The 16648-nt window shown below is 41.3% G+C and overlaps 1 protein-coding gene across 1 annotated transcript in view; it reads left to right on the top strand.

Moving 5' to 3' along the window:
- Positions 1-16233, top strand: part of nol6 (nucleolar protein 6 (RNA-associated)) — a 94061-nt gene extending 77828 nt beyond the window's left edge. The window contains exons 20-26 of the mRNA XM_055632531.1: positions 894-1046; positions 1768-1865; positions 3534-3658; positions 4849-4938; positions 9202-9402; positions 10939-11040; positions 15959-16233. Coding sequence (XP_055488506.1) covers positions 894-1046; positions 1768-1865; positions 3534-3658; positions 4849-4938; positions 9202-9402; positions 10939-11040; positions 15959-16108 — 919 coding nt within the window. The 3' untranslated portion in view covers positions 16109-16233. The remainder of the gene's footprint in view (positions 1-893; positions 1047-1767; positions 1866-3533; positions 3659-4848; positions 4939-9201; positions 9403-10938; positions 11041-15958) is intronic.
- Positions 16234-16648: the final 415 nt, after the last annotated feature.

Below are 16648 nucleotides of genomic sequence, written 5' to 3'. Positions count from 1 at the left end.
TATGGTAAATTTTAATCTACAATTTGAGAGGGAGAAGGGAAAATTGGAAGTGCCAGTGTTACAGTTGAGAAAAGGGGACTTTGGTGGCTAGAATAGGATATTATCTGAATGGTGTCAAGTTAGGAAAAGGGGAAGTACAACGCGATCTGGATGTCCTTGTCCATCAGTCACTGAAAGTAACCATGCAGGTACAGCAGTCAGTGAAGAAAGCTAATGGCATGTTGGCCTTCATAACAAGAGGAGTTGAGTATAGAGGCAAAGAGGTCCTGCAGTTGTAAAGGGCTCTGGTGAGACCATACCTGTAGTATTGTGTGCAGTTTTCGTCTCCAAATTTGAGGAAGGCCATTCTTGCTATTGAGGGAGTGCAGCGTAGGTTCACAAGATTAATTCCCGGGATGGCGGGACTGTCATAATGAAACGACTGGGTTTGTATACACTGGAAGTTAGAAGGATGAGAAGGGGATCTTATTAAAACATACAAGATTATTAAGGGATTGGACACGCTAGAGGCAGGAAACATGTTCCCGATGTTGGGGGAGTCCAGAACCAGGACCACAGTTTAAGAATAAGGGGTAAGCCATTTAGAACGGAGATGAGGAAAAAGGTTTTCACCTGGTGGGTTGTGAACCTGTGGAATTCTCTGCCTCACAAGGTAGTGGAGGCAGGTTCTCTGGATGCTTTCAAGAGAGAGTTAGATAGAGCTCTTAAAGATAGCGGAGTCAATGGATATGGGGAGAAGGCAGGAACGGGGTACTGATTGTGGATGATCAGCCATGATCACAGTGAATGGTGGTGCTGTCTCGAATGGATTGAAGGCCTACTCCTGCACCTATTATCTATTGTCCATTGACTGTTCAACTCTTGAAATTCTGATCTAAATCTCTTCTCCTCAGGCTTCAACAGCAACATTCTGCATACAGTGGAACATGCCGACTTGCAAAGCGCTGGATCAGTGCACAGTTACTCAGTGCCGAAGTTGGTGAGGAGTGTATTGATCTTCTTGCAGCCTACCTCTTCACCCAGCCTGCACCTTATTCACCACTCGCGTAAGAACTCACTTTTATTTGTAGGGTCTACAGACGGAATATTGTTTTGCAATTTAATTCCTGCATGGTCCACCTTTGTGTAGTGAGTGGATTTACTCACACTATCTATTTGGCAGCTTTTTCCTTGTTTCAATCTGTCAAAGATCCTTTTGCCTTTTGCTGTTAAAAATTGATGCGATTCTGCAATGTGTTATTTAATTATATTTGTCATTAATTATGTTTGAGAAATTCACGTGTGATCTACTGGGATAAATAGGAGATGTCAGTTTGATGTTTGTTCTCTGGAGTTAAGATTGAAATGTGATTTTACTGAAACACAAACATTGTGGAGAATGTGAAGAGATAAATACTAAGAGGGTGTATTCCTTGGCTGGAGAGAGTGGAATTTAAGATATAGTTTTAGGAGAAGGGATTGTATATTTAGGACTGAGATGAAGAGGAATTTGTTTGCCCAAGTTATTTATTGGTTAGGTTCTCTCTTCTAACATACTCTGAAATTAGGTAGATACTGGTAGATACTGAAAGAGACTGACAGATCTTTGAATACTAAAGAATTGAGAAATACAAGGGTCAGGCAGAGTTAAAGTAGAAATGGGTGAATAGGTTTCATAACCCATATAGACTAGCCCTATTTTATATATTTAGCTCTTTAAATTCAGAGCAATCCATAGTTGAATATATTCGAGCTTTGATTTTTAATATTTAATCTTTGGTTAAATAGCTCTCCACAAACTGGCTTCCTTCGCTTTCTGAATTTGCTATCAACGTTTGATTGGAAGATAAACCCGCTGATTGTGAATCTGAATGGCGAGATTAAAGGTGAGGTCTCATGTTATACACACTGATGATTTTGCTGTTTTACAATCATTCGTCTTTCTTTTACAGATTAAACTGACCAGATTTGGTAAAAATCGAATTTATTTATTTATTTTTAAATAAAATCTATTTATTTATGCGGCAGAAGAATTGATAAATGGGATCTTTCACACAAGAGTTGACCAGACTTGAGTTCAGCAATGGTTAATTAGAATTGTGTAATCTATCACTTAATTAAGCAAAGTCAGGTTTTCGGCATCTTGAAATGTATAGTAATTTAGTGCTCCTATCAGCTGCTGCTTAAAGAAGATTAGACTAAATCTTGTTCTTTTGATAAGTTTGATATTGGCTGCCTTTTGATAGTCTTTTGGTACAGGTGGATAAAGAGAAGGGTAAAGGGGAGCAGGATAGTTGGAAAAATGGGTGTGTACCCAGATGGAGTACAGGGGAAAAATTGAGTAAAAGAAGGAGAGGGTGTTACCTAAAATTAGAGATTTCAAAGTTCATATCACTGGGTTGTAAGCTGTCCCCTTCCACCTATATCCCTTCCTCTGGCTTTACATTCACTTCTCTTTTCTCCTTACCTTTACACATTAATCTCCATTTTTCTCTAGTCTTTGCCCACCCATGTCATCTTAAAAAAAAAACAACCCTCGCCTGTATCCCAAGTATCAATTGCCAGGCTTCATCCTATCCCCACCTCTCTTCCAGCTTTCTACTGTTTACTGCAGAGTCTGGAGAAGAGTCTCCCACCCAAAACATCACATATCCACGTCCTTTAAAAATGCTGCCGACCCATTAAATTACTCAGCACTTTTATTGTTGGAAACTAGCATTGGCAGTTCCTTGTGTCTGCATCTTATCTCTCCGAAGAACTGAAACATTGCACCCAAGCAGCATTTTGTCCTATCTCCTCTGAACCCATTCCAGTTCAGTCACATCCTTCCCTTGGTGTTGCAATGTTGCAGATGAAAGTATTTGTAAAAACGTCCATAACCTTATCTGCAATCCAATCACTAATGTTTAAAAAAAGACATTATCTCTACCATCTGTTTCCCTACTCTTCTTCTGATTGCAGTATATATAATCTTTAGATATTTCTTCACTCTACAGAATATATATGCTCTTTTGAGGGAAGGAGATGATCAAGCCAACAGTTATAACCCAAGGGGTATTGTTAGATGAAGCTTGTGCTTGATTTTATCAAGAAAGACAATTGGTCCATTAGATCATAAAGTAATAATTGATAGGAGCAGAATTAGTCCATGCAGCCCATCAAGTCTACTCCGCCATCCTAACCCCATTCTCCTGCCTTCTCCCCATAACCTCTGACACCTGTACTAATCAAGAATCTATCTATCTCTGCCTTAAAAATATCCATTGACATGACCTCCACTTCCTTCTGTGGCAAAGAATTCCACAGATTCACCACCCTCTAACTATAGAAAGTCCTCCTCATCTCCTTCTTAAAGGAACGTCCTTTAATTCTAAGGCTACGACCTCTAGTCCTAGATGCTTCCACTAGTGGAAACATCCTCTACACATCCACTATCCAAGCCTTTCACCATTAGTTGGTCTGCCTGCCATATGTTTGTTTACAAACTGGACTTGTCTTTGTGGGGAATACTGTGTTGGGGGGAAAAGACTATCTAACTTTGGTATGTATTACAGATACTGAATATGCTGAGATTAAGAACAACTTTAGTGCCGCACGGAATCAGCTTCCTGTTATGTTTATCGCTACCCCCAATGAGAGGAAAACCTCAATCTGGACCAAAAGGCGACCGTCAGCACCGGTGAGCAGACTTTCTCTTTGGGTTACAATTATAGTGCCAACAGTTGAGGGCAAGGACCTGACAACCAAGTCCAAGTCTTCATTACCTGCCCACCCCGATTACCTGATATGCTTTGTCCTGCCTCTCCCCTTTTCCAGCTTTCATCTCCTCCACTATGTCACCTATCCATGTTCTCCAGAGATGCTGCCAAACCTGCTGAGTTACTGTAGCACTTTGTGTCCTAGCCAACATGTTAGATTTTAAGACTTAAAAGCAATTTAATTATTTTTAAATATGCGTGAAAATATAATGTTGGTTGCGTTAACTGTGACCTTTTAACATGGTTGAAAACCCAATGTGCTGAAGGGAAGGAAATCTCATATCCCTGTTGTGTCTCACCTTCCTTGTGAATTCTGTAAAACTCCAAATCAGAAAATGCTGGAAATACTCAGTGGTCAAAGCACCAATGTGGTAAAATGGCCCAAGGCATACTTTTACCAAACTGCAAATTGAGCATTTGGATGGAGATGGGCAATAAATGTGAGCACCTAAATGCTGGGAGTTAATTTAAGAAAATATTGGCACGTTCTCAAGTATATGCAGGGGGGCAGAATTTTGTGTTCACAAGTTATAGAAGTAGAATTAGGCAATTCTGCCCATCGAATCTACGCCGCAATTAAATCATGGCTGATCTCAGCCCCTAATCGCATTTTCCTGCCTTCTCCTAATAACCATTGACACCCATTGTTTTGTGGTTTTGCTGAGAATTTGATTTTTGAGGTTGTGATTGAAAGACGATGAGTTCACAGTTTTTTTTTCTTTTTTGTTATATTATTTACAGTATACTATGTTTACTTATTCTGTTATGCTGCTGCAAGTAAGAGTTTCATTGTATAACGATGAAACACTTGAGAAGACACTCTGTCTTTATTTGTGTACTAGTCATGTCTCTACTATTTATTTCATTCCGCTTACATGTTTTTCCTCTACTTGCTAAATTTTTGTAAGGTGTCCTTGAGACTCTTGAAAGGCGCCCATAAATAAAATTTATTATTATTATTATTATTATTAAACCATTGATTTTTGGCAAACCTAATTTAAATGTTCACTCTAGTGCATGTGACCAATTGCCCAAGGCACGGACGGGCAAGTTAAACTGGGGATTTCTTGATTTTGATCAATGCAATCCATAATTAATATTAACTTTTCAGATTCTCCAACAATTGATAGAGCTAGCAAGCCAATCATTGCAAATACTGGAAAGTCAGCTTCTGGATCCCACTGATAACCATGATTTTAAGGTAATGTCTGGATATTGCAAACATGATTCACTTCTGTTATCTTGCTATGTAAACTACGTTAATAATGTGAGCCAAATCTTCGAAATGACTTGAATTATTAAACATTGGAAAAATATCTCCCTGTCAGCAACAATTACGTTGCATTCTAATTTTCTTCTCAAAAGAAAAAGTCCACTGAAATCATACTTTATTATACTGAAATTGTGTACTGGTTTATTATTGTTAAGTGTATGACACAGTGAAAAACCTTATTTTGTGTACAATCCGGTCTAATCATATCATACAGTACATTCAAGCTATACATGTACACCAGGTAGCACAAAGAGAAAAATGAAGTGCAGAATATAGTCTTACAATGACAGAGAAAGTGCAGATGAAAAAAAAGTCTGAGAATATTGAAAAATGTGGGGGGCGGACGGTAAAATACATTTCTTCCTCCGTGTGCAAGCAGGTGTGGGGATCACTGACTCAGTGGGCTGAAGGACTTGTTTCTGTGTTGTACCTCTAAACTAAAAACTAAGCTAAATTTAAAGTGGGTTAAGTTAGATTAACACTGTGGTCTGTGCAGGCATGGTGGGCCAAAGGGCCCGATCTTGTGCTGTACATGAATAAATATATCAATCATTGTCATTTATTTCCCTCACCCGAGGTCACTGATAAATAAAGCCATAAAGCTGGTGTGTTTCTGTCATCATCCACTATCATATCTGACTCATCCACCGTCCCTGGTGACGCATTCCAGGCACCCACCATATAAAATAAAAATCTGCTCCACACATCTCCTTTAAATGTTGGCCCTCTAACAAAACTATGCCCTTTAGTATTTGATATTTTCATCCTGGGAATTTTTTCTGATTGTCTACGCAATAATCGTTTATACTTTCAGCAGGTCTCCCTCAACCTCTTGCATTCAAGCAAATTATTGTCCACCCTCTTTTTGCAGCTAATATCCTCTAATCTGACCATCATTCTGATAAAACTCTGCACACTTTCCAAAGCCGCTTTGTTCTTCCTGTATTGCACGCAATACTCCCAATGCGGCCTCAACAAAGTTCTATCAATCTGCATCGTGACTTCTTGACTTATACTCAATGCCTCGACCAATAGGCCAAGCATACCACAGTCCGCCTTTGTCAGAGTTATGGGCTTAGACCACAAGATTATCACAAGATTATTTAATTTATTTTAATTTATTTTCTTTATTGCTTGCTTGCCGCACAAATAACAGCATTCCAGCTGCTAAAGAATTGCCTTTTAAGTTACCAAAACTATTAATTTCAATACAGTTTTGAAGCACGTTTAAAAAATAGCTTTCACGCACCACATAAAGGATGTCCTTAACATCTCCAATCAGCAATGCATCATTGATTTTGCTAACAAAAACAACGATTTCATACAAATAGTATAATTTACTCTAAGAAATCTTGTGCTTTTTGCTAGCAAGGAAAGTATGGTTTCTGGAGGAATTCAACAGGTTAGGCAACATCCGTGGAAGGACATGGCAATCAATGTTTTGGGTCGTGACCGTTCACCGAGCCCAGATGCTGAGCTTCTCCAGCAGCTCTTATTTTTGCTCCAGGTTCCATCTGCAGTTGTTTGTTGCTGTTTGTCAAGAACTATTCTAACTTCCAGTCAAAGTAGAATCATGCCATCCTACTGGTCAATATATTATGGAAAGTTTAGTTTAGAGATACAGTGTAGAAATAGGCCCTTCAGTCCACCGAATCCATTTGCATACGTTCTGTGTTTCCCACTTTCCCGTCAACTCTCTACACATTGGGGGTAAATTTACAGAGGCCAATTAACCTACAAATCCACACGTATTTGGGATGTAGTCGGATACCGCAACACCCAAAGGAAACACACATGGTCACAGGAAAAAAGTGCAAGCTACGCATAGACAACACCCAAGGTCAGGATCAAACCCAGGTCTGGGTATGGATATGGATTACGTGCAGGGAGATGAGAGATGGTCTTGGCAACATGTTTGACACACATTGTGGGCCAAATGGCCTGGTCTTGTGCTGTACTGTTCTATGTCTCTGACTGTGTGAGACAGCAGCTTTACCGGCCATAGAAACATAGAAAATAGGTGCAGGAGTAGGCCATTCGGCCCTTCGAGCCTGCACAGCCATTCAATATGATCATGGCTGATCATCCAACTCAGTATCCTGTACCTGCCTTCTCTCCATACCCCCTGATCCCTTTAGCCACAAGGGCCACATCTAACTCCCTCTTAAATATAGCCAATGAACTGGCCTCAACTACCCTCTGTGGCAGAGAATTCCACAGATTCACCACTCTCTGTGTGAAAAACGTTTTCCTCATCTCGGTCCTAAAAGATTTCCCCCTTAACCTTAAACTGTGACCCCTTGTTCTGGACTTCCCCAACATCGGGAACAATCTTCCTGCATCTAGCCTGTCCAACCCCTTAAGAATTTTGTAAGTTTCTATAAGATCCCCCCTCAATCTTCTAAATTCTAGCGAGTACAAACCGAGTCTATCCAGTCTTTCTTCATATGAAAGTCCTGACATCCCAGGAATCTGTCTGGTGAACCTTCTCTGTACTCCCTCTATGGCAAGAATGTCTTTCCTCAGATTACGAGACCAAAACTGTACGCAATACTCCAGGTGTGGTCTCACTAAGACCCTGTACAACTGCAGTAGAACCTCCCTGCTCCTATATTCAAATCCTTTTGCTATGAATGCTAACATACCATTCGCCTTCTTCACTGCCTGCTGCACCTGCATGCCTACTTTTAATGACTGGTGTACCATGACACCCAGGTCTCGTTGCATCTCCCCCTTTCCTAATCGGCCACCATTTAGATAATAATCTACTTTCCTGTTTTTGCCACCAAAGTGGATAACCTCACATTTATCCACATTATACTGCATCTGCCATGCATTTGCCCACTCACCCAGCCTATCCAAGTCACCTTGCAGCCTCCTAGCATCCTCCTCACAGCTAACACTGCCCCCCAGCTTTGTGTCATCCGCAAACTTGGAGATGTTGAATTCAATTCCCTCGTCCAAATCATTAATATATATTGTAAATAGCTGGGGTCCTAGAACTGAGCCTTGCGGTACCCCACTAGTCACTGCCTGCCATTGTGAAAAGGATCCGTTTACTCCTACTCTTTGCTTCCTGTTTGCCAGCCAGTTCTCTATCCACATCAATACTGAACCCCCAATACCGTGTGCTTTAAGTTTGTATACTAATCTCTCATGTGGGACCTTGTCAAAAGCCTTCTGAAAGTCCAGATATACCACTGTTGGGCAATAATTAGTCGGGTATAATAGATCTTTTAAATTGAAATGCCATTAAACTAATGAGGACTTCACCCAAAATTTCTAGAACACATTGTATTATTGCCACGCATCCTTCGTCATCTGCACATTATCCCGTGTGTTGAATCAATTGAATTTGACAGCCGAAGGTAATCAGTGTACGGGTGGGGCTGTTCTACGCTGGGGTTAAGGCTGTCAAGCTCCGACATGTCACAGCAAGAATATATCTCACCACATTCCCTTCATGTATCCTGCCTTCATTCACAATTATCATATATTGTCAGTACACACAATTGTCTGCAGTAATCCTATGATATCCCCAGAACTCAAATTTGTGGATAGTACAGAAAGAACAACTGGATTTTTGTTTTCGTGGTTTGGTGATTTTAAAATATTTGTTATTGGAATACAATCCGATTGACAGTTATTTGCAAATGCTTATGTGGGAATCTGTAAGCATGATCACATTCTGGCCACCAAACTACCAGCTGCACTACTATTTGGCAATAAATAGTAGGCTATATTAGATCTTTTAAATTCAAATGCCATTAAACTAATGAGGACTTCATTCAAAATTGCCAGAACACATTTGGAGAACATGTCTGAAGTCAGTTGTTTGCAAATGCTTCTGTGGGCACTTTGCTTTGTTCACTTGTGTGTCATATGATGTAGCTCACTCTTGGCTTCTGTCATCGTCCAACATGTTGACAGAATTGTCGCCCGATGTGTCACAGAGTGCATCGCGTCGTCGCTTCCAGGGATCGTCACAAGGAGGCTTCTGTCATGATCCCCTCTGTAGGCACTGTAAGGATTAGCGCATTCTGGCCACCAAGTTGATTCGGACTCGAAATCTGGAAGATGCTGTCGGTTATCAAAAGAAACATGGTGCTGATGGTTTAAAAGCTTTTATTGATGTGAAAAGAGAATTAATATCTTAGAAATGAAAGATTTTCTTAATTTTTCCTACATTAGATGGTATTCCGGCCTCCTCTGGAGATTTATGATGTTGTTATTCACCTAAACCCCAAACATATTCCAAGGTATCTCGAAGCAGTTGATAAGCCAAAGGTAGCCTACTGCCGAGGGACATTGAAACGTAATGCAGCAGTGAAGTTCTTAAAACTACCAGTGGTGGACTATGACCCAGTACAGCGTTATCTCCTTGAGCTAAAGGTGCGTACTTCACATTAATGATGCTAATAGAAGGAATGATTCTCACTAATGTGTAGAGTCTGTCTGAAAATATGCATAACTATCATATTGGGAATGCTTTTGGAAGAGGGATACATCAATTTACAATAAAGAATCTAATGTTACTGTATGTCTTAGGGAGATCCTAAGGTCATGTGATAGGAGCATAATTTGGCCATTCGGTCCATCAAGTGTACTCTGCCATTCACTCATGGCGGATCTATCTCTCCCTCCTAATGCCATTCTCCTGCCTTCTCCTCATAACCCCTGACACCCATACTAATCTAGAATCTATCTATTTCTGCCTTTAAAATATCCATTGACGGCCTCCACAGCCTTCTGTGGCTTTTAATTCCACAGATTCACCACACTCTGACAAAATAAATTCCTCTTCATCTCCTTCTTAAAGGAGCATCCTTTAATTCTGAGGCTATAACCTCTAGTCCTAGACTCTCCCACAAGTGGAAACATCCTCTCCACTTAGGCCTTTCACTATACAGTAAGTTTCAATGAGGTACCTGCTCATCCTCTAAACTCCAGCGAGTACAGGCCCTGTGCCGTCAAACGCTCATCATATGTTGATCCACTCATTCTTGGGATCATTCTTGTAAACCTCCTCTGGACCCTCTCCAGAGCCTGTACATCCTCAGATATGGTGCCCAACATTGCTCACAATACTCCAAATACGGCCTCACAGAGCCTCAGCATTACATCCCTGGTTTTACATTCTAGCACTCTTGAAATAAATGCTAGCATTGTTTTTGCCTTCTTTACTACCGATCCGACCTGCAGATTAGATGAAATTAGATGACACGTGTTGAATAAGCAGAATAACATGTTTCAACTCCATGACACCCGGTGGCATTTTGTGATGGCTTATGATTTTGTGATTTCATTGACTGAGCTTCTTTTAATCCCAGATATAATTTAGTTATCTGAATTTAAATATCTTTGGTGGGATTTGAATTCCCGACTCTAAAGCAATAAGGTCGGATCTCTGTGGATTATTGGACTTTAGTTACAGAAATAGAATGCTTTCAATTTAAAATGCACATTTGTCAGAAGTTGTTAGCTGTTGATGGAATTGGTTTATTTTTCATTGTGAAAATGCATTTTGCATGTTACATTCATGAGGCTACGTGGGATTTTGTAAGGCACATGATTACAGCTGCTTATCTGGCCTTTTCAAGAGTATTTCTATTTGAGAATTACTGTACTATTTTATTTACTATTTCTGGACCAATTGAGATACTCCAGGATTTTATGTCTTTCCTTACCAAAATGATCAGCTCTTCAAAATTTTGTGCAATGTGGAATCTTGTGCATAAAATTGGAGTAATGGTTTTGGGTTAATGTTTGGTTCTCATAAGGATTTCAGTGCCATTATGTTACACGAATTATTCCTGATCCTGTAATTTTCTGCTATAATTCCAACTTGAAATCCAATTGCATTTCTTGCCTTTCATTATATGAATATTTGTAAATCCTGATTAATTACAATAATTTGCTGTATTACAGAGCGCCTTTGGGGAATTTGCTCTGTTTTTCTATGATGCACATGGTGGAAATTTGGTCGGTGTACTTTGGAAACCGCAGGCTTTTGCTCCGCAACCTTTCAAGGTATGATTTTGGAATAATTGAATGATACTGAAACAAATTACCTGAACAGTTTATATTCAATTGGATGGACCTTGCAGGCAGCAGCTGGGAATTGACTTGAGAATTTGGGGCAGATTACATCCAGTACAGTAAGTTCCCCACCACTTATTTTAGTGAAGGAGAATCATTGCAAGGGATCCAGCTAAGTGTCAGCACCTATGTTTTGTTGTTCAATTATTTGAATTTATTTAATTGCTTCTGTCATGCAGCAGATGCAAGATGAAGATTAATTTCTGCAGGCAATGCTAGGGAACCACAGAGACTGTAGTTGTAACCATCTTCCAGATAAGACTGCGAATAGAATTGGATACGACTGTTCATTGAACTTATGTAAGTGTGGTCTGCTGTATGATTTTTCTGGGTTGTTTGCAAAACAAGGCATATCACTGTACCTGAGTACATGTGACAATAATGTATAATTGAAATACAATGAGAGACATTGTCTGAAATGGGAAAAGTCATCGCCAGCTTGCTAATTGACTGTCTCCTCACGAGCTATTCGCCAAATCATCTTGAGTCATTGTGGGTCGTAACTTCGCTGCGTCATAACCAGGGAAATGCAGAGGGCAACACCAGTCACAAGGTGTGACGATTTTAGAATCAAAAGCCTTTAAGAGCTCTATCTAACTTGTTGGAGGACCTGGAGGAAACCCATGCAGTCACAGGGTAGTAGTGGAGGCAGGCGCAATCGTGGTATTTAGAAACAGAAAAATAGGAGGAGTAGGCCATTCGGCCCTTCAAGCCAGCATCGCCATTCAATATGATCATGGTTGATCATCTAACATCAGTACCCTGTTCCTGCTTTTCCCCCATATCTCATGATTCCTTTAGCCCTAAGAGCTAAATCTAACTCTCTCTTGAAAACACCCAGTGAATTGGCCTCCACTGCCTTCTGTGGCAGAGAATTCCACAGATTCACAATGCTCTCGGTGAAGATATTTTTCCTCATCTCAGTCCTAAATGGCCTACCCCTTATTCTTAAACTGCGACCCCTGGTTCTGGACCCCCCCAACATCGGGAACATTTTTCCTGCATCTAGCCTGTACAATCCTTTAACATTTTTAAATGTTTCTATAAGATTCCCTCATATTTCTAAATTCCAGTGAATACCAGCGCAGTCGACCCATTCTTTCATCATATGTCAGTCCCGCCATCCCGGGAATTAACCTGGTTAACCTACGCTACACTCCCTCAATAGCAATAAAGTCCTTCCTCAAATTAGGAGACCAAAATTGCACACAATACTCCAGGTGCAGTCTCACCAGGGCCCTGTACAACTGCATTCGGAACTTCTTGCTCCTAAACGCAAATCCTCTCGCGATTAATGCCAACATGCTATTAGCTTTCTTCACTGCCTGCTGTACCTGCATGCTTACTTTCAGTGACTGATATACAAGCATACTCGGGTCTCGTTGCACCTCCCCTTTTCCTAATCTGACACCATTCAGATAATAATCTGCCTTTCTGTTCTTGCCACCAAATTGGATAACCTCACATTTATCCACATTATACTGCATCTGCAGTCTGGATGCTTTCAAGGGAGAGTTAGATAGAGCTCTTAAAGATAGCGGAGTCAAGGGATATGGGGAGAAGGCAGGAATGGGGTACTGATTGTGGATGATCACATTGAGTGGCGGTGCTGGCTCGAAGGGCCAAATGGCCTATTCCTGCACCTATTGTCTATTGTCACTCACCCAACCTATCCAAGTCACCCTCCCGTCTCATAGCCACCCAACTTTGTGTCACCCGCAAACTTGGAGTTGTCACATTTAATTCCCTTGTGTAAATCGTTAATATATATTGTAGCACCGAACCTTGTGGCACCCCACTAGTCACTGACTACCATTCTGAAAATAACCCGTTAATTCCTACTCTTTGCTTCCTGTCTGCCAACTAGTTCCATACCCATGTCAGTACCCTACCCCCAATACCATGCACTCTAATTTAGCACACTAATTCCTTGTGTGGGACCTTGTCAAAGGCTTTTTAAAAGTCCAGATACACCACATCCACTGGCTCTCCCTTATCCATTCTACTTGTTGCATCCTCAAAAAATTCCGGAAGATTAGTCGAGCATGATTTCCCCTTCATAAATCCACGCTGACATTGACCGATCCCATCACTGCTTTCCAAATGTGCTGCTATAACATCTTTAATAATCGACTCCAGCATCTTCCCCACTACGGATGTAAGGCTAACTGGTCTATAGTTTCCCGTTTTCTTTCTTCCTCCTTTCATAAAAAGTGGGGTTACATTGGCTACCCTCCAGTCCACAGGAACTGATCCAGTCGAACCCAATGTCCTCCTTTGGGTACCCTGGGATGCAGATCATCAGGCCCTGGGGGGTCCTTTACAATCCTGACCAACAGTGGCTACCCTCCAGTCCACAGTTTAACTGTTCTGCCATTTCCTTGGTTTCCCCATTATCTAAAACTGACTGTAAGGGACCTACATTTGATCTTCACTAATCTTTTCCCTTTTCACATATCTCAATCCCAACAGTTTAAACTTTTAGAGTCAGTTTTCCCACTATATGTCCCCACAAGCTTATCTTTCCTTAATGCAGAACCAAATTACTTTTTAACCCCCCCCCCCCCCCTGTCTCTCCCCTGTAAGGGACCTACATTTGTCTTCACTAATCTTTTCCCTTTTACATATCTCAATAAACTTTTAGAGTCAGTTTTATATTCCCCATTTGTTCATGCTCTCCCCCCCCCCCCCCCCTTAATTAACCCATTTGTTGAGTAATTTCTCCCAGTCCTCCGGTATGCTGCTTCCTCTGGCCAATTGATATGCCACTTGGATTTAACACTATCCTTGATTTCCCTCATTAGTGACGGTTGAACCGCCTTCCCCGTTTTACTTTTTCGCCAGACAGTGATGACCAATTTTTGGAGATCGTCCATGTGGTCTTTAAATCTTTGCCATTGCATCTCCACCGTCAACCCTTTTAGTATAATTTGCCTGTCTATCCTAGCCAATTCCCATCTCATACCTTCAAAGTCTCCTTTATTCAAGTTCAGGACCCTAGTCTCTGAATTAACTGTGTCACTCTCCATCCTAATGCAGAAATCCACCATATTATGGTCACTGTTGCCCAAGGGACTTTGCACAACAAGATTACTAACTAATCCTTCCTCATTACACAATACCCAGTCTAGGATGGCCTGCCCTCTAGTCAGTTCTTCTACATATTGGTTTAAAAAACCATCCCGTATTCCAGGAAATCCTCCTCAGCGCTGCTACCAATTTGGTTGGCCCAATCTATATGTAGATTAAAGTCACCCATGATAACTGCTGTTGTACCTTTGCAACACTCATCTCTAATTTCCTGCTTGATGCTGTCCCCAACCTCTCTACTGCTGTTTGTAGGTCTGTATACAACTCCAACAAGCGTTTTCTGCCCTTGGCTATTTCGCAGTTCTACCCATAGCGATTCTACAGCATCCAAGCGAATGTCTCTCCTTGCTATTGCATTAATCTCCTCTTTAACCAGCAATGCCATCCCACCTCCCTTTCTGTCTATCCTTCCTGAATATCGAATACCCCTGCATCCTTAGCTCCCAGCCTGGAGCCATATCTCCGTAATTCCAACTATATCATATCCCATAGCTACTAACTGCACATTCAATTCATCCATCTTATTGCAAATGCTCCTTTCATTGGCATAAAGCTTTCAGGTTTGATTTTCTCATCTTTTGCTTCTGTCCTTTTATGGCCCCCTGTCTCCTTGCATTGGTTCCCACTCCTCTGCCCTGTTACTTTAAACGTGACCTTTCCTACACTCTTTCCCGTTAACTGCATGCATACGGAGGACAGGAGGCCGGAATGGGGTACTGATTGTGGATGATCAGCCATGATCACATTGAATGGTGGTGCTGGCTTGAAGGGCCGAATGGCCTACTCCCGTGCCTATTGTATTGTCTTACACTTCCACGTTGTTGACTCCACCCTCCCCCCCCCCCCCTTAGTTTAAACCCATCCGTGTAACACTAGCAAACCTGCCTGCCAGAATATCGGTCCCCCTCCCATTAAGGTGCAACCCGTCCTTTTTGTCCAGGTCATCCCTGCCCCAGAAGACATTCCAGTGATCTAGAAATCTAAATCCCTGCACCAACTCCTCAGCCACACATTCAGATCCTCTATCTCCATGTTCCTACTCTCACTGGCATAAGGTACTGGAAGCAACCCAGAGATAACCACCCTAGAGGTCCTGCTTTTCAGCCTCCTACCTAGTTCTCTATACCCACTTTGCAGAACCTCCTTCCTCTTCTTACCCACGTCATTTGTGCCTACATGCACAACTACATCCGGCTGCTCACCTTCTCCCTGGAGGATGTTCTGAAGTCGGTCCGAGACGTCTTGGACCCTGGCACCAAGGACGCAACACATCATCCTCGAGTCTCGCCCGTCACCACAGAATCTCCTGTCTGCACCTCAGACAATGGAGATACTTTGGGATAGATACCTGGAAATGCAGGAAAAAGTGGGATATATATATGCAGGCAGAGGTGATTAATTTAACTTGGCAGAGGTGAATACCGCTTGCGGCCTAAACAACAAAGCCGCGGTCTTGGCATCGTGCTTGGTGTGCCTTCATATCGTTATTATTGTATCGACCCAAAGCCGGGTCACTGCTCGTCCGGTACGGTAGGTGCAGAGAGTAGCTTTGAATGTTTGTCTCTTCGTTGATTGTGTCTCTTTCTTTTTTTTTAAAGCTACTGTAATGCGCCCTTTTAAATTGCCCCTCGGGGATGAATAAAGTGCTTGATTGATTGATTGATTGATTGATTTATATCGAACATGTTCAGCTAATTTGTCACATGTAAGTAAAATGATTAAATCTTGCTTCAATGAGTACTTAATTCTTCAATTACAGACTTCCCACGTCAATGCTAGGATGTTGGAAACAAGAGAAAATGGACTTCAAATTATCCCCAATGTGGAGGCTATTATCGAAGACTTTGAAATTCTTGGAGCTGGTTTAGTGAAGTCCATCGAAGCTCGCACGGAGAAATGGAATATCTAAGGCTTCATTCCATTATGAAAGAATATCTAGTCCCTCGTTCTTTTATGCATGTACTCTGGATATTATGAAAATGTGATGAAATATTATAACTTGTACCATTGGAAAAATAAATGATTTTGTATATACTTCTGTTGGGTCTGCAGAAACAATTTTCAGTTATTTTCTAGCACAAGGATTTTAGGGAAGGCACTATAATTAGACTTACTGAGTACTTCATATTTCAGGGTGAAGGAGAAAGCACTGCTGTTGGTTTGCTACCTAAAATGGAGAATTCAACATTCATACCGTTGGGTCGTAACCTACCCAAGCTTAATATGAGGTCCTATTCGTCCAGGGTGTCACATGTTATTTCTTCCATATTCACTCTTCAACAAAATAATTAATAATTTTGACCAGTTGATGCTTGCTTCCTTAGAGAAAGCTGGAAGAGAGGTGGGGCCATGACAAAGCCTGGCAAATGATCAGTGGATACCGAGGAGGGGTGGGGGTGGTTGTGCTTGGCAGATGGATAGTCAAAGGACAGCGATGGGTAAAAGAGAA

This window comes from Leucoraja erinacea, chromosome 1 (assembly GCF_028641065.1).
Source record: "Leucoraja erinacea ecotype New England chromosome 1, Leri_hhj_1, whole genome shotgun sequence".
NCBI classification, from domain to species: domain Eukaryota; kingdom Metazoa; phylum Chordata; class Chondrichthyes; order Rajiformes; family Rajidae; genus Leucoraja; species Leucoraja erinaceus.
Note: the sequence above shows the minus strand (reverse complement) of the source record. Positions and strands in the feature narration are given on the sequence as shown.